The sequence below is a fragment of the Emydura macquarii genome, unplaced genomic scaffold (genome assembly GCF_026122565.2).
Source record: "Emydura macquarii macquarii isolate MOO-44397 ecotype Brisbane River unplaced genomic scaffold, CSIRO-AGI_Emac_v2 contig_378, whole genome shotgun sequence".
Lineage (NCBI taxonomy): Eukaryota > Metazoa > Chordata > Testudines > Chelidae > Emydura > Emydura macquarii.
In genome coordinates, this window is record NW_027130515.1 from 222,015 (window position 1) to 240,929 (window position 18,915).

Below are 18,915 nucleotides of genomic sequence, written 5' to 3' on the forward strand. Positions count from 1 at the left end.
ATTATAAGAGGTTACTTTAGAAAATATATTTCCAAAGTTTCCTAGTTGTACTTTGAATCTTCTAGGTTGCAGGCAACTCACCTCTCCCTGAGCTTGTGACCAGCCTGTTTTCTGTTTCTCTTGTCCAGGAACTGCTGACATGCCACTGTCAGAAATCCTCACAGTTGTTGGTGTCAAAGCAGCAGTAGTAATAGCTGCTGGAGAAGCCCCTATGCCTTGGCCAACCTGTTCCAGTGATTTTCCTGCCTCTTTACATCCAGCTCCAACCAACAGTGCTTGACCAGCTGCTGAAGAAAAAGAAGTGAAGGGTACAGGCATGTCGCCACCCACTGGCTCATCCTGGACCACCAGAGTTCGGCCATTCTCCTTGGTATAAGTGGCAAAGCGAATACTGCGATTAATCTGAGGAACAAAAGGAGGCAGCTGCTTGGCCCTTGCATCCCGCCCTGTGTCACTCCCAGCGCCTCCTTTCCAAGGCGGTCTGCTTGCCTCACCTCCATCACTCCCATTACTATCCACTTCACCCCGCTCCTTTAGCTTCTTTGTTGCAGGGTCACACCCAGAGTCTGAAGCATTTTTCCTCCTTCGTCCATCCTTTCCTTCCATACTCTCTCTCTTCTTTTTCCCTTTCGAAGATTTAGCTGTCTTTAGGCTCCCTCCCTATAATAAACAAAATTATGTAATTATAGGCAAAGGGTCATTCAGCCTGTCAGATCAGAACCAGAAGGTCCACTCTCTTCCCACCTCTTAAAGGAACACATTTCATTTGTTAAAACAATGAATTTGTTACACAACGTTAAACTCAGAAAGAGTTATTTTAGACAGATGGACGCCTAAATGGACGTTCTTAATATATAAAACTGCATGCACACACACCTGCCTCTGTTTTTTGCATTAGAATAGGGTCCTCCATAGCAAACAAACAATCTCATTTACTTTAGCTGTGTTGCTATATGGTGGCACATCAGCACAATGGACATTGGGAGACACCATACTATACTGATTTATATCATTGGAACTTATCACTACTATTTTCCTTTAAGTCAAAACTTCCAGTCCAACAGAGCTAGCAATGCTGCAAGCATCCTCTAGGAGGCAGCCTTTCGTTTCAATCCACAATAAAAATAGCCCCAAACTTCAGAAAAGGACTGTAGTTAGGAGGGGAGATAATTTTGTGCTACACCAGGTATAGACAGTCTGCTGTACAAGAACCATCTACAACCCTTTTCTAAGCAAAAGGAGGAGAGGAGGCATTTCCCGTAACCAGAGGCAATGATCACCAACACAGCCTCCTTCACAGTGCAACCTCTTGGCATCTAAGGGTTGCCTTGCTTCATTCTAATAGTCCACTTTTCTCTCCAATAAGAGTAATTTCAAACTTAGCAAACCTGTGCTGACAGAAAATGGACTCAAAGGAAGACAAGTGGATAATCTGCCTATTTTATTATTCACAACAGATGTAAAGGAAACCCTCCTCTCTCCTACAGTGGACTTCTCAAATGCTCTCAGTGACCAGAACCCCTCTTCAAGTTGTTTCCTCCCAAGTGTTTGCAGGATACTTTCTAAAGCTTCTCATTACACAGGCAGAGAGCTGGCACAGTACAGTACCTCATTTGGTGGAGCACAGTTGTCCATCACTACATGAACCAGTCGGGGATCCACTGATTTTATCTCACCACTCTGATTTTTATCAGGTAGGCAGCAAAACAAGAGGAAGGAAGAAAAAACATTCAATCAAATTATCAGTTCAGAGATAACAATGAACATAAGACAGCCTACAGCCCTTCTTCTCTCACTTGCCGCCTTCTCTCCCTGTCCTCACTTGTCAATGTCTCTGCTTCCACTATACCTTTTGAACTGTTTTGCTACTCTTTCTCAACTTCTCTAACCCTCAAACTTGGTTCCTACTCTGCACTCAGTTTTGTGTCTCCATTCATTTATCTGTCTTGATGAGCACCTCTAGAGACAGTTCTGCCACTAAGTCCCCTTCTTCCACTTTGAATTCATTCTCTTCCAATTTTGTCTTTTCTCTCTTTCCTTCTAAACTGGCAATGAAATGTGTCAATTCTCTATTAGCTTCCCCCACAAAAAAGGAAAGATTAGAGATCAGTCTAATTAGCAAGATCATCAATGTCAGGTGACTGTTTCTTGAGCCAGATGATCACTTCCCTAACTTAACAGTGTCACCTTGTGCTCTCACATAGATCCTAATAGATTAAGAATCTATTCTAATAATGGACTCCTTGTCTCTGTAGTAGAGATCATCAGTCAGGAGATATATTAACTGGATTCAGAAAGAGTGGCCTAATGCTCCTCCAGCAAGCCATATTGGCCAAAATTCAATCAGAAAATTCTGTTTCTGTCCAGAACTAGCTCTGCCTCCAAACAAACCAGAAGGTTCAATCTGAATCCAAGTAATCTTATTGTGGAAGATAAAAAACCTCCTCACAGCAAAGAATACACAATAGTCAGTGCTGTAGACAGTGATGGTTCATCATACTACCCACCACTTGGAACAGGTCTGCTGACTGGGAATTTGTGGAAGCAAAGAACTGCTGCTCTGATTCCTGCTCAGTCAAGACTACATGTCAAAAAGATTGAGATTTTGCCCCCTAGTACCTAGCCATCCTCTTTCATGCTTCACCCATTTCAGATAATCTGTATACCAAAGTGACCTATGAGGAAGAAGCCAAGAAAGATGGCATTGGGTGATACTACGACAATCATGGAAAAGTAACCTTCTGCTTGTCTATCAATATCCTCTCCTCCTTCACAGCCACTTCCTACAATATTTATAATACAATTTTCCAACAATATTTTGCCCTCACCAAACTTCTCTTTGCAGCCTCTCCTAATTGAACTGTGCATTGTATATTTTGTAAAATAGGCCCCGTGGGATAAGAAAAGTCACCTGTCCATAAAGCACCATGTAATTACACATATTTAGGAGACACTACCCAACAGACAACAACATTCAAATTTTGTTGAGAATGGTTTGTTCACCAAGCGATGCAGGGAACTCATGTTTTAGAAGCCCAAATGAAGTGCTTCAGGCCTTCACCTCAGTCACAGACACCTCCATAAGACGAGTGATGGGATCTTGATGGGTCACAACACCACAGAGCCAGCTATTTTCATCCTCTGGTTGGTACACCTTAACCCTTTGGCCTTGGACACTGTAGGGACCTGGAAAAGAGAGCCAGATTAACTGAGTATACATGCAGACATTATTTTCATGGTACCATTAAGGGTGCATAATACAGACAGTAATATGTGCAGAGTTAGGGCTGAAGGCACTCATCTCCTTGTGCAAGGCAACAGACCAAGTTTTATTAGAGCTTTTGCTCACAACAAATACATCTAAGCACAGTTCTGCTGAAAAAAGTTATTAAAATAGCATTGAGAGACTTCATGTTTGTGCCTCAATGATTTCTAGGTCAAATTTGATCAATTTACAAGTAAAATTATGTTTTGTGAAGATCTGAAAAATCCACCCAGCCTTACAGACTCAACCTAGAACCTGAAACAAGCCAACTCTGACTTCCTCCATTTTTGCTGTCACCTACAATGAAACTGAATTAATTAGAAAACAACCCAGACAAATAAATCGTGAGTAACCATGTGATTTTACTGTGAACTCCTTATGAAACCCCACCATGTGTTTATAAAGCGAGGTTACTCATGCTGTGCAGTAACTGCAGTTCTTGGAGATGTGTCCCTCTGTGGGTTCTCCACTTCAAGTGCACGTACACTCTACGTACCTTAGATCAGAGACGTTCGGTAACAGAGCCCCTTTGGCCTGCGCATGTGCCTTACACAGCCTCATGTCCCGCACCGAGGCTATATAGGGCTGTGCAGGTGAACTACCCTCAGTTCCTTCTCCATCATAAAGTCCTACAAAGGAAATGATGAAGTAGAGAGGAAGGAGTACATGGAGTGGAGCATCCATAGGGAGACACACATCTCAAAGAAAACCAGTTACTTACAGGGTGAGCATCTGCTCCTTCTTCAAATAGCGTCCCTATGGGTGCTCCACTTCAGGTGACTACCCAAGCAGTAGCCTCAGCAGGAGGAAGGGGGCCTCAGTGTCGAGTTCAATGCTATAGATAATACTGCAGACTCAAAAGCAGCATCCAAAATTGAATCATGGATTAATGCATAGTGTTTTGAAAAAAAAAAAGTGTGTACAGAAGTCCAAGTGGCAGCCCTTCAGATCTCAGTGATGGAAACTTTCTGGAAAAATGCCAGCGGTATTTTAATGGTTAATACCCCAACAGGAGGTGGAATATCATTAGACTGATCATAAGAAATGATGCATCCAGACATCCACCTAAAGAGTAAAGACTCTTTGGAGATTGTAGATTCCTTAGATCTGTCAGCAACTGACAGTCTGGGAGATTTTCAAAAGGATTTAGTCCTGTCCAGGTAAAAGGCTAAAGGCTAATGCCCTTTTGACATCAAGTGTATGTAGTGGAGCGTCCTCCCTAGTCTGATGTAATTTAGGAAAGAAAATTGAGAAATGAATGACATGTTAATATGGAATTCAGATTAAATCTTATGTGAGAATTTGGGGTGTAGATATAGAAAAAATCTTATTTGAAAAATATTATGGAGACACAATGTGCCATTCGGGTTCCTATCTCTCCCAATCTTCAAGCAGATGTAATAGCTACCAAGAAGGCCATCGTCTTAAGTTTAGTAAAGAACAAGTCACCACTGATTCAAAGAGAGATTTCATAAGGCATCTGAGTACAAAGTTAAGATTCCAACTGAGACAGGATGTTTAATTTAAAGGAAAGTTTCCCCAATCCTTTGATAAATCTCACTGTGATAGGATGGGCAAACACTGAGAAACTTTTGACAGGAGAATGAAAAGCTGTTATAGCTGCCAAGTGAACTCTGACAAGGCTCATAGATAATAACATCTACTTCAGTTCCAGGATGTAGTCCAGGATATCTGACAGCAAAGAAGAAACAGGTGAAAGATGTCACAGATCATACCAAACAGTTGAATCTCTTCAATTTCTGAAGGTATTACAGTTTTCTACTGTTTAAACAGTACCTGTGGCACCTCCATAGAGCAGGTCATTTCTAGCCCTGCAAACCATCTATGAGCTTTGAGATGACGAACTGTTAGGCTGGGGTGAAGGAAAGGAAATGGGGAATGGTCAGGAGGCTAATTGCTTGACAAACTGCCAGTAGCATGAGGTAAGGAAACTATGCCTGTCTCAGCTATGTTGGGACTCAGCCATCAGTATGACCCTGGTCTTGTCCGATCTTACCTTGTTCACCACGTTCAGCAGTAGAGGCATTGGGGGAAAATATATAGCAGTCCCAGTGTAGGAGAAAGGCATCCCCCAGGAAGTGGTGGCCCAGACTCCCTCTTGAACAGAGCTGAGCAAACTTTTTTTTCTTGGCTGTGGCAAAGAAGTACACCTTTGGGAGGTCCCAAATGTGAAATATGTGATCAAGAGTCCAAGCATCCAGCTCCCATTCGTAACCCTGGGAAGAAATGTCTTCAGAGGGCATCTGCATTGGTGCATTGAACGCCAGGAAGGTACACTACATATACATGGATATGATTGTCGATACACCAATTCCACAGTCTTACAGCTTTGGCATAACTGGAAGGTGATCTCACTTCCCGGTTGATATAAAACATGTGGGTCAAGACATATGTTATGATCTTGATGCACCTGCTCCTGATCAATGGCAGAAAATGGAGGCAGGCATTTCTAACTGCTCTGAGTTCCAGCAAGTTGATGTGTAGAGTGGTCTTGTTGGGAGACCACCTACCCTGAACAGGATGAGTGTCCAGGTGTGGTCCTCAACACAAGAGAGAGGCATCTGTTGTTACTGTAACCGTTGGGAGTGGCTGGGTAAACGTGGACATCATGGGGGTCTTTCCACCAATCGAGAGAGTCCTTTATCAAAGGGAGAACTGATACCTGCCTAAACTGCATTTGTTTGGAAACTAGATGGTTCAGAGCACCATTGGAGGGAGCAAAAAGGCAACTTTGCAAGGCTTACTATGAAGATGCAACCTGCCATATGCCCCAAGATTTGAAGGCAGTTTCTCGTTGATGTTTGCAGACTGACCTGGATTGTAGTGACCAAGTTTGATAGTGTCAAATCTGTGCATTGGAAGGTAGGCCTTGGTGGTTGTCACATCTAGGGATACCCTTCTGAATTCTAGGCCATATACAGGGGCTAATGTAGTCTTTTGGATGATTAGCTGAAGCCCTAGCTTAAGGAACAGTGTTATGGGCTTCTCTGTGACTAATAAGGTCTCATCATAAGATGGAACCTCTAGTAGCCAGCTGGTGAAGAACCAGAATACCACTATTGCTTTCCTGTTGAGATAGGCGGTGACCACTGCCTAACCTTTGAGAACATCCTAGGAGTCAAGGAGACCAAATGGGAGAACCCTGTAGTAGAAGTGATCTTGGCCTATACTAAAAATGAAGAACTCTCCTGTGAGATGGGTGGATTGCTATATGGAAGTGTGTGTCATGTAGGTCAAAGGCCAAGAACCAACCCCCTAGATCCAATGAAGGAATTATTGCTGCAAGGGTTAGCATTTTGAATTTTTGCACCTTCACAAAATTGCTGAGGAATTTTAGCTCTAAGATAGACTTCCACCCTCCATTTTTTTCAGGACTAGGAAGAACTTAATACAATCCCATCCCTTAGCTTCCATGCTCAGAAGAGAGTCAATTTCCTGTTTTAACAAGTGCTTGTGAGAGGTCCCTGAAAAGGGATGGGTAAAGGGATTGGGGTGCAGGGAGAGAGGTAAACTGGATTGAGTATCCTGTTATGGTCTCCAAGACGCATTGGTCATAGTGATTTGCTCCCACTCCTTCTGGGAAATGGGAAAGATAGTCCCCAAAGGAAGGAAAGCATGTGAATTATTGCAGCTGGAACTCAAAAGATGGGGAGACTCAATCCCTTGACCAGCCTATCAAAATTCGTGATTAGATGATGACGAAAGTTGCATGGTTGGTCCAGATGTGATGGTTGTTCTCTTCCTATGGAACTTTCTCGAGGGCTCAGAGGATCTTTGAAACCCAGAAAACTAAACAGAACAAGACCTCTGGACTGTTTGGGTCTTACTATATCTCCTCTTAATTGCAAGTGTGTAAATTCCCAAAGAGCAGAGGCGCACCCTGGAGTCTCATCCATACAGTTAAGACTCATCCGTATTTTCAACAAATAGCTTCAAACCATCAAAGGGAAGGTCCTCAATCATACTTTGTGTCTTCCCGGGAAATCCTAAAAACTAGAGCCAAGAAGCCATCTGCATGACAACTGCTGTAGAGATGGAGTGGGCAGCAGTGTCAGTGGCATCCAGAGATGCTTTAAAGGATGCTCTGGCCAGAAGCTGACCCTCCACTATGACTGCCTGAAATTACTCCCTCTATTCTGGTGGATGGTGCTCAATAAAAGGAAGTAAACTTGTAATGGCTGAGGTGATTATACTTCGCCATGAGCTCCTGATAGTTGATAATTCTGAACTGCAGAGTCACAAACTAGTAAGACTTAAAACTTAAAAGGTTGAGGCATTTCTGTTCTATATTGTATTGAATTTACATGGATGATTTCCATATTCTTTCAATTCCCTGATCGTCAAGGCAGTAAATGAAGGATGTGAAAACAAAAACCCACGAGTCCTATGATAACCTAAGAGAATGTTGTGTTGAGGCAGGAGCAGCTCTTGGCTTGCCTGGAGACAGGTGTACAATGCAGGGGAGGGTGTCAGGTCCTTTGGCCTGGGTCTTAAACAGGCAGAGGGAAACCTTCCTCATGGGGAGTCTCAATTTGTTTTCCTGGTTCTTCCTGGCCCTGGATTTAAGTGTTAGGCAAAAGAAGTTGCATTTCTGTGGAGATGTGTGTTTCCCCAAGGCAACGGACACACTGGGAATGCCTATTGCTCAACAAAACAGCCTCCTAAGCAAGGGAGGCAGATCACTGATACCCCAGAAACCTGGACATAACCTTCCTTGAGGAAGGTTTTTTTTTAAAAAAACCAAAAGGACAGACTAATCAACTATTAACTCTAATTAAACTAACAGCTAGCGAAAAAACACCAGTGAGGCAAGCTCAAAGCAGACACTGCTGAAGCTCCATCTCAGGCCAAAGTGGCTGAGATGGAACTGAGGGCAGCTAGCCTGCACAGGACTTCATGGCCTTGGTGAGGTGTGCAACGATAGGTAGGGCACATGCAAAGGCATGGCTACTGAAAGTCTCTAATCAAAGGTGCATGGGGCCATGCACAGCTGAAGTGGAACACCCATAAAGACACCACTCGAAGAAGAACCCTCACTTGTATCCTATCTGAATGTAAGCTATAAGCAAAAAACCAAGGTTCCTGAACCAACTAATATGCCTAATTACCTGGACATGTATGCACAATTCTTCTACACATGTCCAGGATACAGATTTTTTTTCCAAATCTAGTAACACATGAATTGTCAGATGAAATCAGACCACTGAGGTCCATCTAGTCCAGTACGCTGACTCTGAGAGCAACCATGACCAAATACTTCAGAAGGGCAAGAAATTCCATACTAGACCATTAATGGAATAATCCATCCATATGAGAAGTTTCTTCCTAACATTCATATATTTGTTAAACCAAAGGCACTAGCCCCCCACCAAGAACTATGTCCATGCCAATGTAATGTGATGCCCCAGAAAGATCATCCGTAGCAGGGTTCAAACTCTGGAGCCTCTGGATTGAAAATTATGAGCCTCTACTGCCTGAGCTAAGACACCCAGGGTCTGTTAGCCAACAGCTGTAGCAGACACAAACCTCTGTGTGAGCAGGTCAGCATATCATACTGAATTCCATATCAATTCTAAAATTTCAGCCATTTACTACAGTCATGCTCAAAAGGGCATCATTAGAATCTGCGACAGATTTTAGAATTTTGCCCTTAGAGATCTCAAAGATGGCTTAAAGAATTAAGTGTTTGTTTTTTTTCCCCCCTCAGAAGAATTCACTTTCAGGCAGCTTAGGCATTTAAAATTTCAGCCCAAAGGATTGATGTTCTGGGAAGCTGTGAATATGTGAAGTTGGATTATAATGGAAGCTGTTTTGCAACCTTAACCATAGTGATTGTTCAGTCACAATCGTTAGACAATTCCAGTTAAACAGCAATCTACCTTTCCAATTACTGCAAAAAAGCAATGATTAAGTTCTCCTCAAAGAATTTTGGACACATTAACTTCCACATTAGAGTGGAACTTCCAAAACAAACAATACCCAAAATCCACTGTTCTGACTCCCCTTCTGAACACAAACCAACGCACAATCCAAGTCCCGCAAGCTGCAATCCACATAGTTTGAGATGTTACCTCTGCTAAATATTTCCTGAAGTTTCTGGTCACCGATCAATGCGTTGACAGAGTCTCTCAGTGCAGACTGCTCCTGCAGAATTTGGTTCTGGCTCTCTGTTCCCATCTGCCAAGGACATGAAAAAGTTTTGAATGCAAGAAGTAATTGCCCTTAAGCCAGTAAACAATAGAGTAGTTATACTACTGGGGTCCACAACTCTCTGGCCTCTCTCTATTCTGGAGGCACTGAGAGAAAAATATCTGACCTCCATTAAAACAAGAGTAAAGCTGAGCAAGCTCTCTCAATACATCAGGAAACTGATCAAGACCACTATGCACAAGCAGTTTTGGAACGCCCATAGCAATAATTCCCTCTGGATGGGGAGGGTCTATGCAGCACTAAGCAACTAGCTCCTAAAACAAAGGATGGGGAAGAGCTAGAATCTTCAAACTTTCTGAATGGAGCTGGAAGTCAGGGACAATTCTTGTAAGACAGAGAATGAAAACTATCAACCCAATACTCATGAGAATCCCCACCACATCTTGAAAAAGAATCATCCTGGAAAGCATGATATGAAGTTCAATCTGTACTCAGTCTGAGAATGTTTCTTCAAATACCTGAAACAGACACAATCCACTGGCATCAGACAGGAACCTCAGGTCTCGGTCCAGAAGAAACTCCACAGGAACCACAGAGCCTAAACCCAGCTTATCTACTAAAGGAGTGAAGGTCTGGAAAGAAGAAAACTTGAATTAATGGTCTGGAAACACAATGGGCACACACTCAAACAAGTAATACCCTTCTGAAAACTTCATATCCTCACATGGGATGCCCCAATCATTCATAAAATACTTTATTACCAAAGAAGTTAACACTGTAAATAAGTCATTTTTAAACGAATACAGCATAAATATTGAAGACAAACAACAAAAATAGCCCAAGTCAGGTAACTTGCAATTCCTACTGCCTGAATTTTAAAATAAGAGGAGCCACTACCAGCAATTTAATGAAAGTGAAAAGCATATTTCATTTTCTCCAGATCACCTGGCAGTCAACTCTCCTTATAAGAAACTGGAATTACACTAAGACTCATCAGTGCTGAGTCTCAACATTTCTAGAAGCTCCAGAAACCCAGCCAAAGCATCCCCAGGAGATTCCAGACATCGCTCTCTGAAAAGAGTCACTTTCATATTTTAATGTCATGTAACAGTAAATACCATTCTGGACAGACTAATGAAGGGAAGAAGTTTTCGTTATTGTCATTTTCTGACAAACTGAAGTGCATGTCAGGCATACTATTAAGATACCTGACAGCAGAACAGGAGAACAAATTTCCAGATCAAAAGCGCTTTGTACTACTAATTTCTAGTTTTAATAGCTATTTTACAAAAGTTAATACTTGTAAAGAGTCAGAAAGTTTGGAATTAGAAGTGACCTACAAAGAACAAAAGATGTTCAAAGGTGACTTGCTGAGGGAAAAATATTGAGTTTGTGCTTTTTTGCCTCTTTATGATTGCTGAAGGCAACATGAAAGGTGTCTTGAAGAATAGAAGATATTGTTCTAACTTAACAATAGGTATATCATGTCTTCCTTGCCTTTGTGTTTGCTGCAGGACTGTTGGAGGATAAGGGATATAGCATAGGAGCGCTCTCAGCTATCAACCGAAGGGGAGTGAGGGCTTAATCAGGAATGTTTTCTCAACTGTTTGCCACAACACTGTATTGTTAACCCTATTTAAGTTGTAAGTACTAATCAAACAAATCTCTTCCCTTCAACTGTTTACAAGCTTAAATTAAAAGTCAATGTTCTAATTTCATTAGTTCTTATGTCAGTAGAGAGAGAGTCCTTCAGTATATCAGGATCTGAATATCAAATGTAAAAAACATTAAAAATCCCTTTGTAGATCACTTTAGGTTAGAAATGAGAATTACTTACTTTGTACAAGCAGTAAAATTCAAGATATATGATCCCTATCTGTACTCCATTTGAGGTGTCCCATGTGTCTGAATCTAAGATTTTTTCTTGCAGTATCCCTTGGTCCATGCCTGAGCCCTTCTTCTCATGAGCCAAAATGAGGACAATAAGGATTGGTGCAGATTGACTCTCTCTCCAGTTACCCTTCTAGGGCTAATAGCCCTAGACTAGGTCTCTGCAGCAGATGGGGTAGGCGGGCAGGTAGAGGAATACAGAGAGATATAGACCACACATCTCAAAGTACTTCATTAACTGTACAAGGTAAGTAACCCTCCTTTCTTCTTCCAGTGATGGCCCATATGGGTATCCCATTGAAGACGATTCACAAGCAGTATTCATGAGAAAGAGGGTGCAAGTAACCTTGCTATGCCATGGACTGGAGGACTGCTCTGCAGAAGGAGACACCTGCTAGAGAATCTTGTACCAGGGCATAAGGTCTTGCAAAAATATGGCAACATTCGGCTCCATTCACTCTGCAGATCTCTAGGAGAGGGAGTTTTGAAGTGAGGCAGCAGACAGTGTGGACTCTAGCTGAATGGGCCCTGAGGGGAAGGGGTCACCCTCTGCTTATAACAAAATGGGATGCAGCCCAAAATCCATTTGGATAGTCTCTGTGGGGAGATTTCTTAGCTTCTCCTCTCACATGTCGGGAAATTTTCTGAAGGATTTTGTACTCTGCAGGTAGAATGCAAAGATTCAACAGACATCCAGAGAGTGGAGCTTCCAGTTATCTCTGGTGGCATAGGGCTGCAAATAGAAGACAGATAAGTGGATGACTTGGTTCAGATGGAATTCTGAGGCTAAGTCTACACTACAGAAATTTGTCGACATAAGATGTGTCGACTTTCAGCCAGGTGGCTGATGTCCACACTGCTCTCCTTTGTGTCGGTGGAGTGCATCCTCACTAGGACCACTTCCACCGACATAAGGGGCAGTGTGGGGGGGAGCTAAGAGAGCCATCTCAGCTCCCTGAAGGGAGCCCACAGGCTCCCGGCTGCCCCCCACCACTACTGATCCCAGCTAGGGCCCAGGGACTTCCCAGCTCTCAGGTGGGAGCCAACTGCAGCCCCTACAGCTTGCCCAGTCCCAGCTCGCAGTCGGGAGCTAGGAGGCAGCCGCCCCAGCCCCGGCTACCAGCGGGCCTGCAGCCACCCGGCTGCAAACCTGGGCACAGAGGACTGCAGCCCTGCTAGCACCCAGGATGCCGGCAAGCCCGGGGTGGCTGCCGACCAGCTGCGAGCCCACCGGTGGCTTGCCAGCGTCCCGGGGCAGCAGCCACCTGCGCCCGGGCTCGCAGCAGCTGCTCACGACCCGCAGTCTGAGCCCAGCAGCTTGCAGAGCAGGGCTCCAGCTCCTTCTCCCCCACCCCCACCATACACTTGTCAATTTCATTGCTCTGCTAGAGCAGTGAAATTGACAAGTATGACAGCCCCTCCACCCCTCTAAGGGGACACAGTGTCTACACTGACACTGTCCCCCCCACCTCTGCTGACAAAAGCCCTAAGCCTTTTGTCAAGGTGGTTTTATTTTGTCAACAAAACAGTAGTTTTATCAACAAAAGAGTGGTTGCAGTGTGTACACCAGGATTGTTTTGTCAACAAAAGTCATCTTGCAAGGAGCTGATGGATAGCTCTGATGTTTTCAGAGAGAGGAGGCAGTCCAGACTAATATGAATCTTGGAAGTTTCTGGGGAGCTCCACCGATTCTGGTACCAGCTAAAGAAGCTTTTCCATTTTGCTGTGTAGCACTTCCTCAGAATCTTTCCTCCTATTGCTCAGGAAGGATTGAATGCCTCTGAAAGAATGGTTACTTTCCTGATAGCAATCGTGGTTCTTCGAGATATTCTGCAAACACGGATTGCTTTTATGGTGTCCATGTGCCCCATTACAGGAGTTCATACATTTTCACTAGTAGTGTCCGGAAAAGGTCACACATGCACGGCATGTCCTCGTGCTGCCTTCCTCCCCCAAGGACACAAAAGGCACAGTGAACCCCAAATGCCACTCAGTTCCTTTGCCATCCAGAATCCTCATTTATAAGACTCCAAGCTGTGAGGATGGATGGCGGGTCATTGGATACACATGTGCAGAACATCTCAAAAAACAACAGTTACTATTAGGGAACTAACCATTCTTTCTTCTTCAAGTTACTGCACACTTATGGTGATTAGCTAGCAGTCATTTTTAAGGAGGTGGGAAGTAGGATTTATCTGAACAGAGACTGCAGAACAGCCTTTCCAAAACGGGAGTCAGCTCTTGAAGCAGTGACTAATGAATAATTTTTCATAAATGTACGAGCTGAAGATCAGGTAGCTACTCTACATATTTCGGATACCTGAACCCAACTTAAGCATGCTATCAATGCAGCTTGCCCTTTGGTTGAGTAAAGTCATATGTCTGATGGAGGACTCAATATCATAAGCAATTTTAATACAATACCCATTTTGAAAGTCTGATGAAACAGTCATTCCTTTTGATATCTTACTATAAGCAATGAAAGTCTTGAAGTTTTACAAAAAGATCTAGTTCATAACAACAACCTTCTCACATTTGATGTATGTAATTTAGATTCAGCAGGTAAACAATGAGTTTTTTGGGGAAAAAAATAGTAAATGAATAAACTGATTGATAAGAAAATCTGATAGTACTTTAGGACTAAAAGGTGGATGCAATCTCAGTTACCCTATCCTTGTGAAAAACTGTATGGAGGATTTATCATTAGGGTCTATAATTCACTTTTTCTACAAGCTGATGTAATTGCCACCAGGAATGCTACCTTCACTGATGACATATTAATTGAACAATTTTCCAGAGGTTCAAAGGGGTGTGTGTGTGTGGTGTGTGTGTGTGGGCAGGGGGGGGGGTGGTGGTCCATCAGAGAAGAAAGCACTAAGTTTAAATCCCATATTGGAGCATGCTTTCCCACAGAAGGAAAAACATGGAGAAGCCTTTCATATTCACTGACTGCTGAGAGAAAATTGTACATTCCTCTACTGAAGAATGGAATGCAGATATCATTGCCAAATGGACTTTGGTTGAATAGACATAGTCCAGAGTGCTTTAGAGATAAAAGGTAATCTAATATTATTGGAATAGAACACTGACATAGAGCATAACCTTTAGACTTTGCCAAATGGAAACTTTTTTCTTTATAGATAGTATACATAGTCCTAGTGAATAATTTTCCACTCTGAAGAAGAATGCTCTGCACCTCTGAAACATTCTTATCTATTGAGAACATCCAGGTATCACCCAGGCCATGAGATGCAGTTAGGATTGGGTGCAAATCAGACCGTGACTCTGTGATAACATATCTTCCTAATCTGGGACCAAGAAATCATGACTGCGTCTAGTAGAGATTGCAAACTCTCTCCAGCTCAAGAGTAAAATATCAGACATTTTCTGTTTTGAACTGACCCAAATAAATCTGGGGAAGCCACCATTCTTGGAAAATTCAGTTTACTAGTGACTTTTTAAATTTTCATTTGTGGGAGGAGTACATTTTCCTTCTTAGTGACTCTGCTAGACCATTTTTCTCCCAAAAAGAGAAGAACTGTCAGACCGATGTGATTCTGAATGCACCATTCCCGAAGTTTTAGGACTCCTTGGCAAAGACAACCTGATCTCGCACCCTCTGTCTAAGTAGTAGGAGGCCATGCAATTGTCCATAAGAACTTAGACTGAAGAATTTTGTGCGATAGGTGGAAATGCTTTGCAAGCTAATCTCACCACCTTTAATTCTAGTACGTTTCTGTGAATCATGGATTTTAGATAGGACCAGACTCCATGTGTTTGAACATCTATACATGCTTCCCAGCCCATCTTACATTCAGCTGTTATCAAAGTTTTGAACAAAATCATAGAGGCAAAGGGAATTCCCACACATACACTTTCCTCTGTCATCCACCATTACATCGACAGAATTTGACCAGGAATCAGCACTTTCACTGACGTATCCTGGATTGTTGGTCTGTAAACACAGAATCATAGACGATTAGGGTAGCAAGGGACCTCAGAAGTCCATCTAGTCCAACTCCCTGCTCAAAGCAGGACCAACCCCAACTAAATCATCCCAGGCAGGGCTTTGTCAAGCCAGGCCTTAAAAACCTCTAAGGATGGATATTCCACCACCTCCCTAGGTAATCCATTCCAGTGCTTCACCACCCTCCTAGTGAAAATCTTTTTCCTAATATTCAACTTAGACCTCCCCGACTGCAACTTGAGACCATTGTTCTGTCATCTATCACTGAGAACAGCCTAGCTCCATCCTCCCCAGAACCCACTTTCAGGTAGTTAAAGGCTGCTATCAAATCCCCCCTCATTCTTTTCTTCCGCACATTAAACAAGCCTAGTTCCCTCAGCCTCTCCTCATAAGTCATGTGCTCCAGCCCCCTAATCATTTTTGTTGCTCTCCACTGGACTCTCCAACTTGTCCACATCCTTCCTGTAGTGGGCAGCTCAAAACTGGACACAATACTCCCAATGTGGCCTCGCCAGTGCAGAATAAAGGGGATTAATCACTTCCTTCGATCTGTTGGCAATGCTCCTACTAATGTAGCCCAATATGCCTTTAGCGTTCTTGGCAATAAGGGCACACTGTTGACTCATATCAAGCTTCTTGTCCACCGTAACTCCCAGGTCCTTTTCTGCAGAACTGCTGCCTAGCCCGTCAGTCCCCAGCCTGTAGCAGTGCATGGGATTTTTCCGTCCTAGAGTGCAGGATTCTGCACTTGTGATTGTTGAATCTCATCAGATTTATTTTTGGTCCAATCCTCCAATTTGTCTGTCACTCAGGCTCCTACCCCTACCCGCCAGCATGTCTACTACTCCCCAGATATTAGTGTCATCCACAAACTTGCTGAGGGTGCAATCCATCCCATCATCAAGATCATGAATGAAGGTGTTGAATAAATCCAGTCTCAGCACCAACCCCCTGGGACAATCAGCTTGTTACCAGCTGCCAAACAGACATTGAGCCCGATGATCTAGCCGGCTTTCTATCCATTTATAGTCCATTCATCCAACCTGTATACTTCTTTAACTTGCTGTCAAGAATATTGTGGGAGACAGTATCAAAAGCTTTGCTGAAGTCAAGGTATATCATGTCCACTGCTTTCCCCACATCCACAGAGCCAGTCATCTCATCATAGAAGGCAATCAGGTTGGTTAGACATGACTTGCTCTTGGTGAATCCATGCTGACTGTTCCTGATCACCTTACTCTCTTCCAAGTGCCTCAAAATGAATTCCTTGAAGACCTGCTCCTCAAGTCTCCTACGCAGACTTGATCCAAGCTTGAAACAGTCTGAGACATGATGAACAAATGTAGTTACAAATATACATGATGCTACATGGCACAGAAGTTTAAAGGCACAGTAGAGAATCAGATCTTTTATTATCTGAAATCTGTCGAATGGGAAGAATATTGTCCCTGCTAGTGAGTCCAGGAGCACTGATGAACTCTGGATTGTGATAGATTCTGACTCAATTTTTAAAATTTAATCCTCAAACCCAGGAATAAAAATAAATGCATCAGTTTCCTTGCTGACATTATGATCTCCTGCACAAGCCAGTCATTTATCTAAGAGTACATATGAAACCCTTGTCTGTGTAGATGGGCTGAAATTACTGATTGGCACTTTGGTACTGATGAAATTCCAGAAGATAGGGAGCCATTACCAATTCTCAGTCCTAACAGTCAGAAAACTTGGATACTTTCCAGAGATGGGAGGGTGTACTGGACACATGAAAATAAACATCCTGTTAGTCAAAGGTAATGAACCAGTCCATGGGATAATTTAAGTGGGAGTTACCATGTGGAACTTGGCATGTCAAATAAAATTTGTTGAAGTTCCTGAGATCTAGAATTGGACGCAAACCACTTTTCTTTTTCAGTATGAGGAAAAAGGGAGAAAAGAAACCTTTTCCAATAAACAGTAAAACCTCAAAGATACAAACACCAGGGTTACGAGCTGACCGGTCAACTGAACACCATGTAGAACCGGAAGTAAGCAATCAGGCAGCAGCAGGGGGGAGGTGCAGGAAGAAAGCAAATACTATACTGTACCTGTATTGCATCTTAAAGATCAGCACATCTAGGTTTCCTGTCTCCAACTCCACTTGCCATGTGAGGGGTAGTCACTTACAGGTAGGAGGTGAAGACGCTGAGGTTCACAGGCACTGCTGTGAGCCCCTCCTGCCAGTCCAAGCATGCAGCAGCCTAAGGTCTGTGCTGTTTTCTGTAAGTGCTGTTTCACTCCCCCCACCTCATCAGGGGATGCTGTTTTCACCACCACCATCCCTTCCTCTCCTCTCCCGCCACCCCCCTAGTCAAGAGGGGGGACAAGTCTGCAAGCTCAGTCTGAGCCCAGAAAAGAAGCTGCGCAGCAGCTTCAGCTGCTGAAGGGGGAAGCTGGGCTGCCAGCAGTAGGATGGGAGCTGCTGCTGTTGCAGCCATAGCCTGGCCTGGAGCAGGAGCTGGAGTCCGAGCTGTTGCCTGCATGCTGCGCTCTGGAGAAGTTTTAAGGGCCACAGCCAGTGCGCTGATGTGGCCCAAGGTTTGCCTGCAGCAGTCTGAGGTCCAGCTAGCACCTCTGGGAGTGCAAGGGGCAGGGGAGAGAGGGATGCTGGCAGTGGGCTGGTGCCAACGCCCTGCCACATGCTGCCTCTGGAGCACAGCAGCAGTGTACAGAGCAGGATGAGCCCTGGGAAGTGGTGGCTGAGGGTTGGGGCTTGTAGCGCCAAGGGTGTGGGATAGGCCCCCCCACATCAGCCCAAAGGCAAGAAACAGGGAGCTGCTTGCAAACCAGGCAGTGCTGCCAGATGCTACTTTTGCAGATATCTCACTGACTGCAGGGTAATGTACCATAATGTTTTGCTCAGCGTTACGAACATTTCAGAGTTATAAACAAACTCCATTCCTAATGTGTTTGTATCTTTGAAGTTCTACCATACTCCTGAGATACTAAAACTATTGCTCTGAGCTTGATCAGTTTGTCTATTTCCTGATGAACGGCAATCTCATAAGAATGGTACTTGAAAAGGCATTGAGAGGAAGAGTGGAATGGAGGCAGGTATTGAAATGGAATGGTATAACCATCCCCGATTACTGGAAGGACCCATCGATCTGTGGTGATTGCCAACCAAGCCTCCAGGAAATAAGATAGACAGGAACCAAAGTATGAAGAAAAAGGGTATACAACCTTGTGGATTAGTCCAAGATCCTTGACTATAGGATCAAAATTGATGTCTTGGTGTCTGACCCAACTGAGTGGTTATAGTAAAGGGTAGTGGAACTGACTACTATTTCTACTATCTAGTTCTCATTCTGGATTGTTCAGAAGGCCTCTGGTGTTAGGAATATGAAAAAATATTGAGTGTTCATATATCTGAAGAACAAAGATTGAGAACGAAAGTGTGTCTTTTTGAAAAAAAAGAAGTGTATAAACCCAATGATCTGAGTGTGGATCTCCCGTTTTTTAACAAATGCAGAGATTCATCTGTCCTGGCACTGAATAGATTGACCATTGAAAGGCAAATCAAATAGTTGCTTGCACTACTTTTGGTAAACCTGATACAGATAAACTATGATGCAGATCACATCAC

At 43.5% G+C, this 18,915-nt stretch overlaps 1 protein-coding gene across 3 annotated transcripts in view; it reads right to left on the reverse strand.

Annotated features, from left to right (window-relative positions):
- KDM3B (lysine demethylase 3B) overlaps window positions 1-18,915 on the reverse strand; it is a 94,243-nt gene that overhangs the window by 52,463 nt on the left and 22,865 nt on the right. Inside the window, exons 3-8 of one of the 3 annotated variants that reach the window (XM_067534754.1) lie at window positions 9,955-10,068; window positions 9,358-9,463; window positions 3,062-3,186; window positions 1,609-1,680; window positions 495-660; window positions 82-284 (exon numbers count right to left, since the gene is read on the reverse strand). In XM_067534754.1, coding sequence (XP_067390855.1) covers window positions 82-284; window positions 495-660; window positions 1,609-1,680; window positions 3,062-3,186; window positions 9,358-9,463; window positions 9,955-10,068 — 786 coding nt within the window. Of the gene's footprint in view, window positions 1-81; window positions 661-1,608; window positions 1,681-3,061; window positions 3,187-9,357; window positions 9,464-9,954; window positions 10,069-18,915 lie in introns of all 3 variants that reach the window. The other 2 variants (XM_067534746.1, XM_067534737.1) reach the window with 2 other exon arrangements.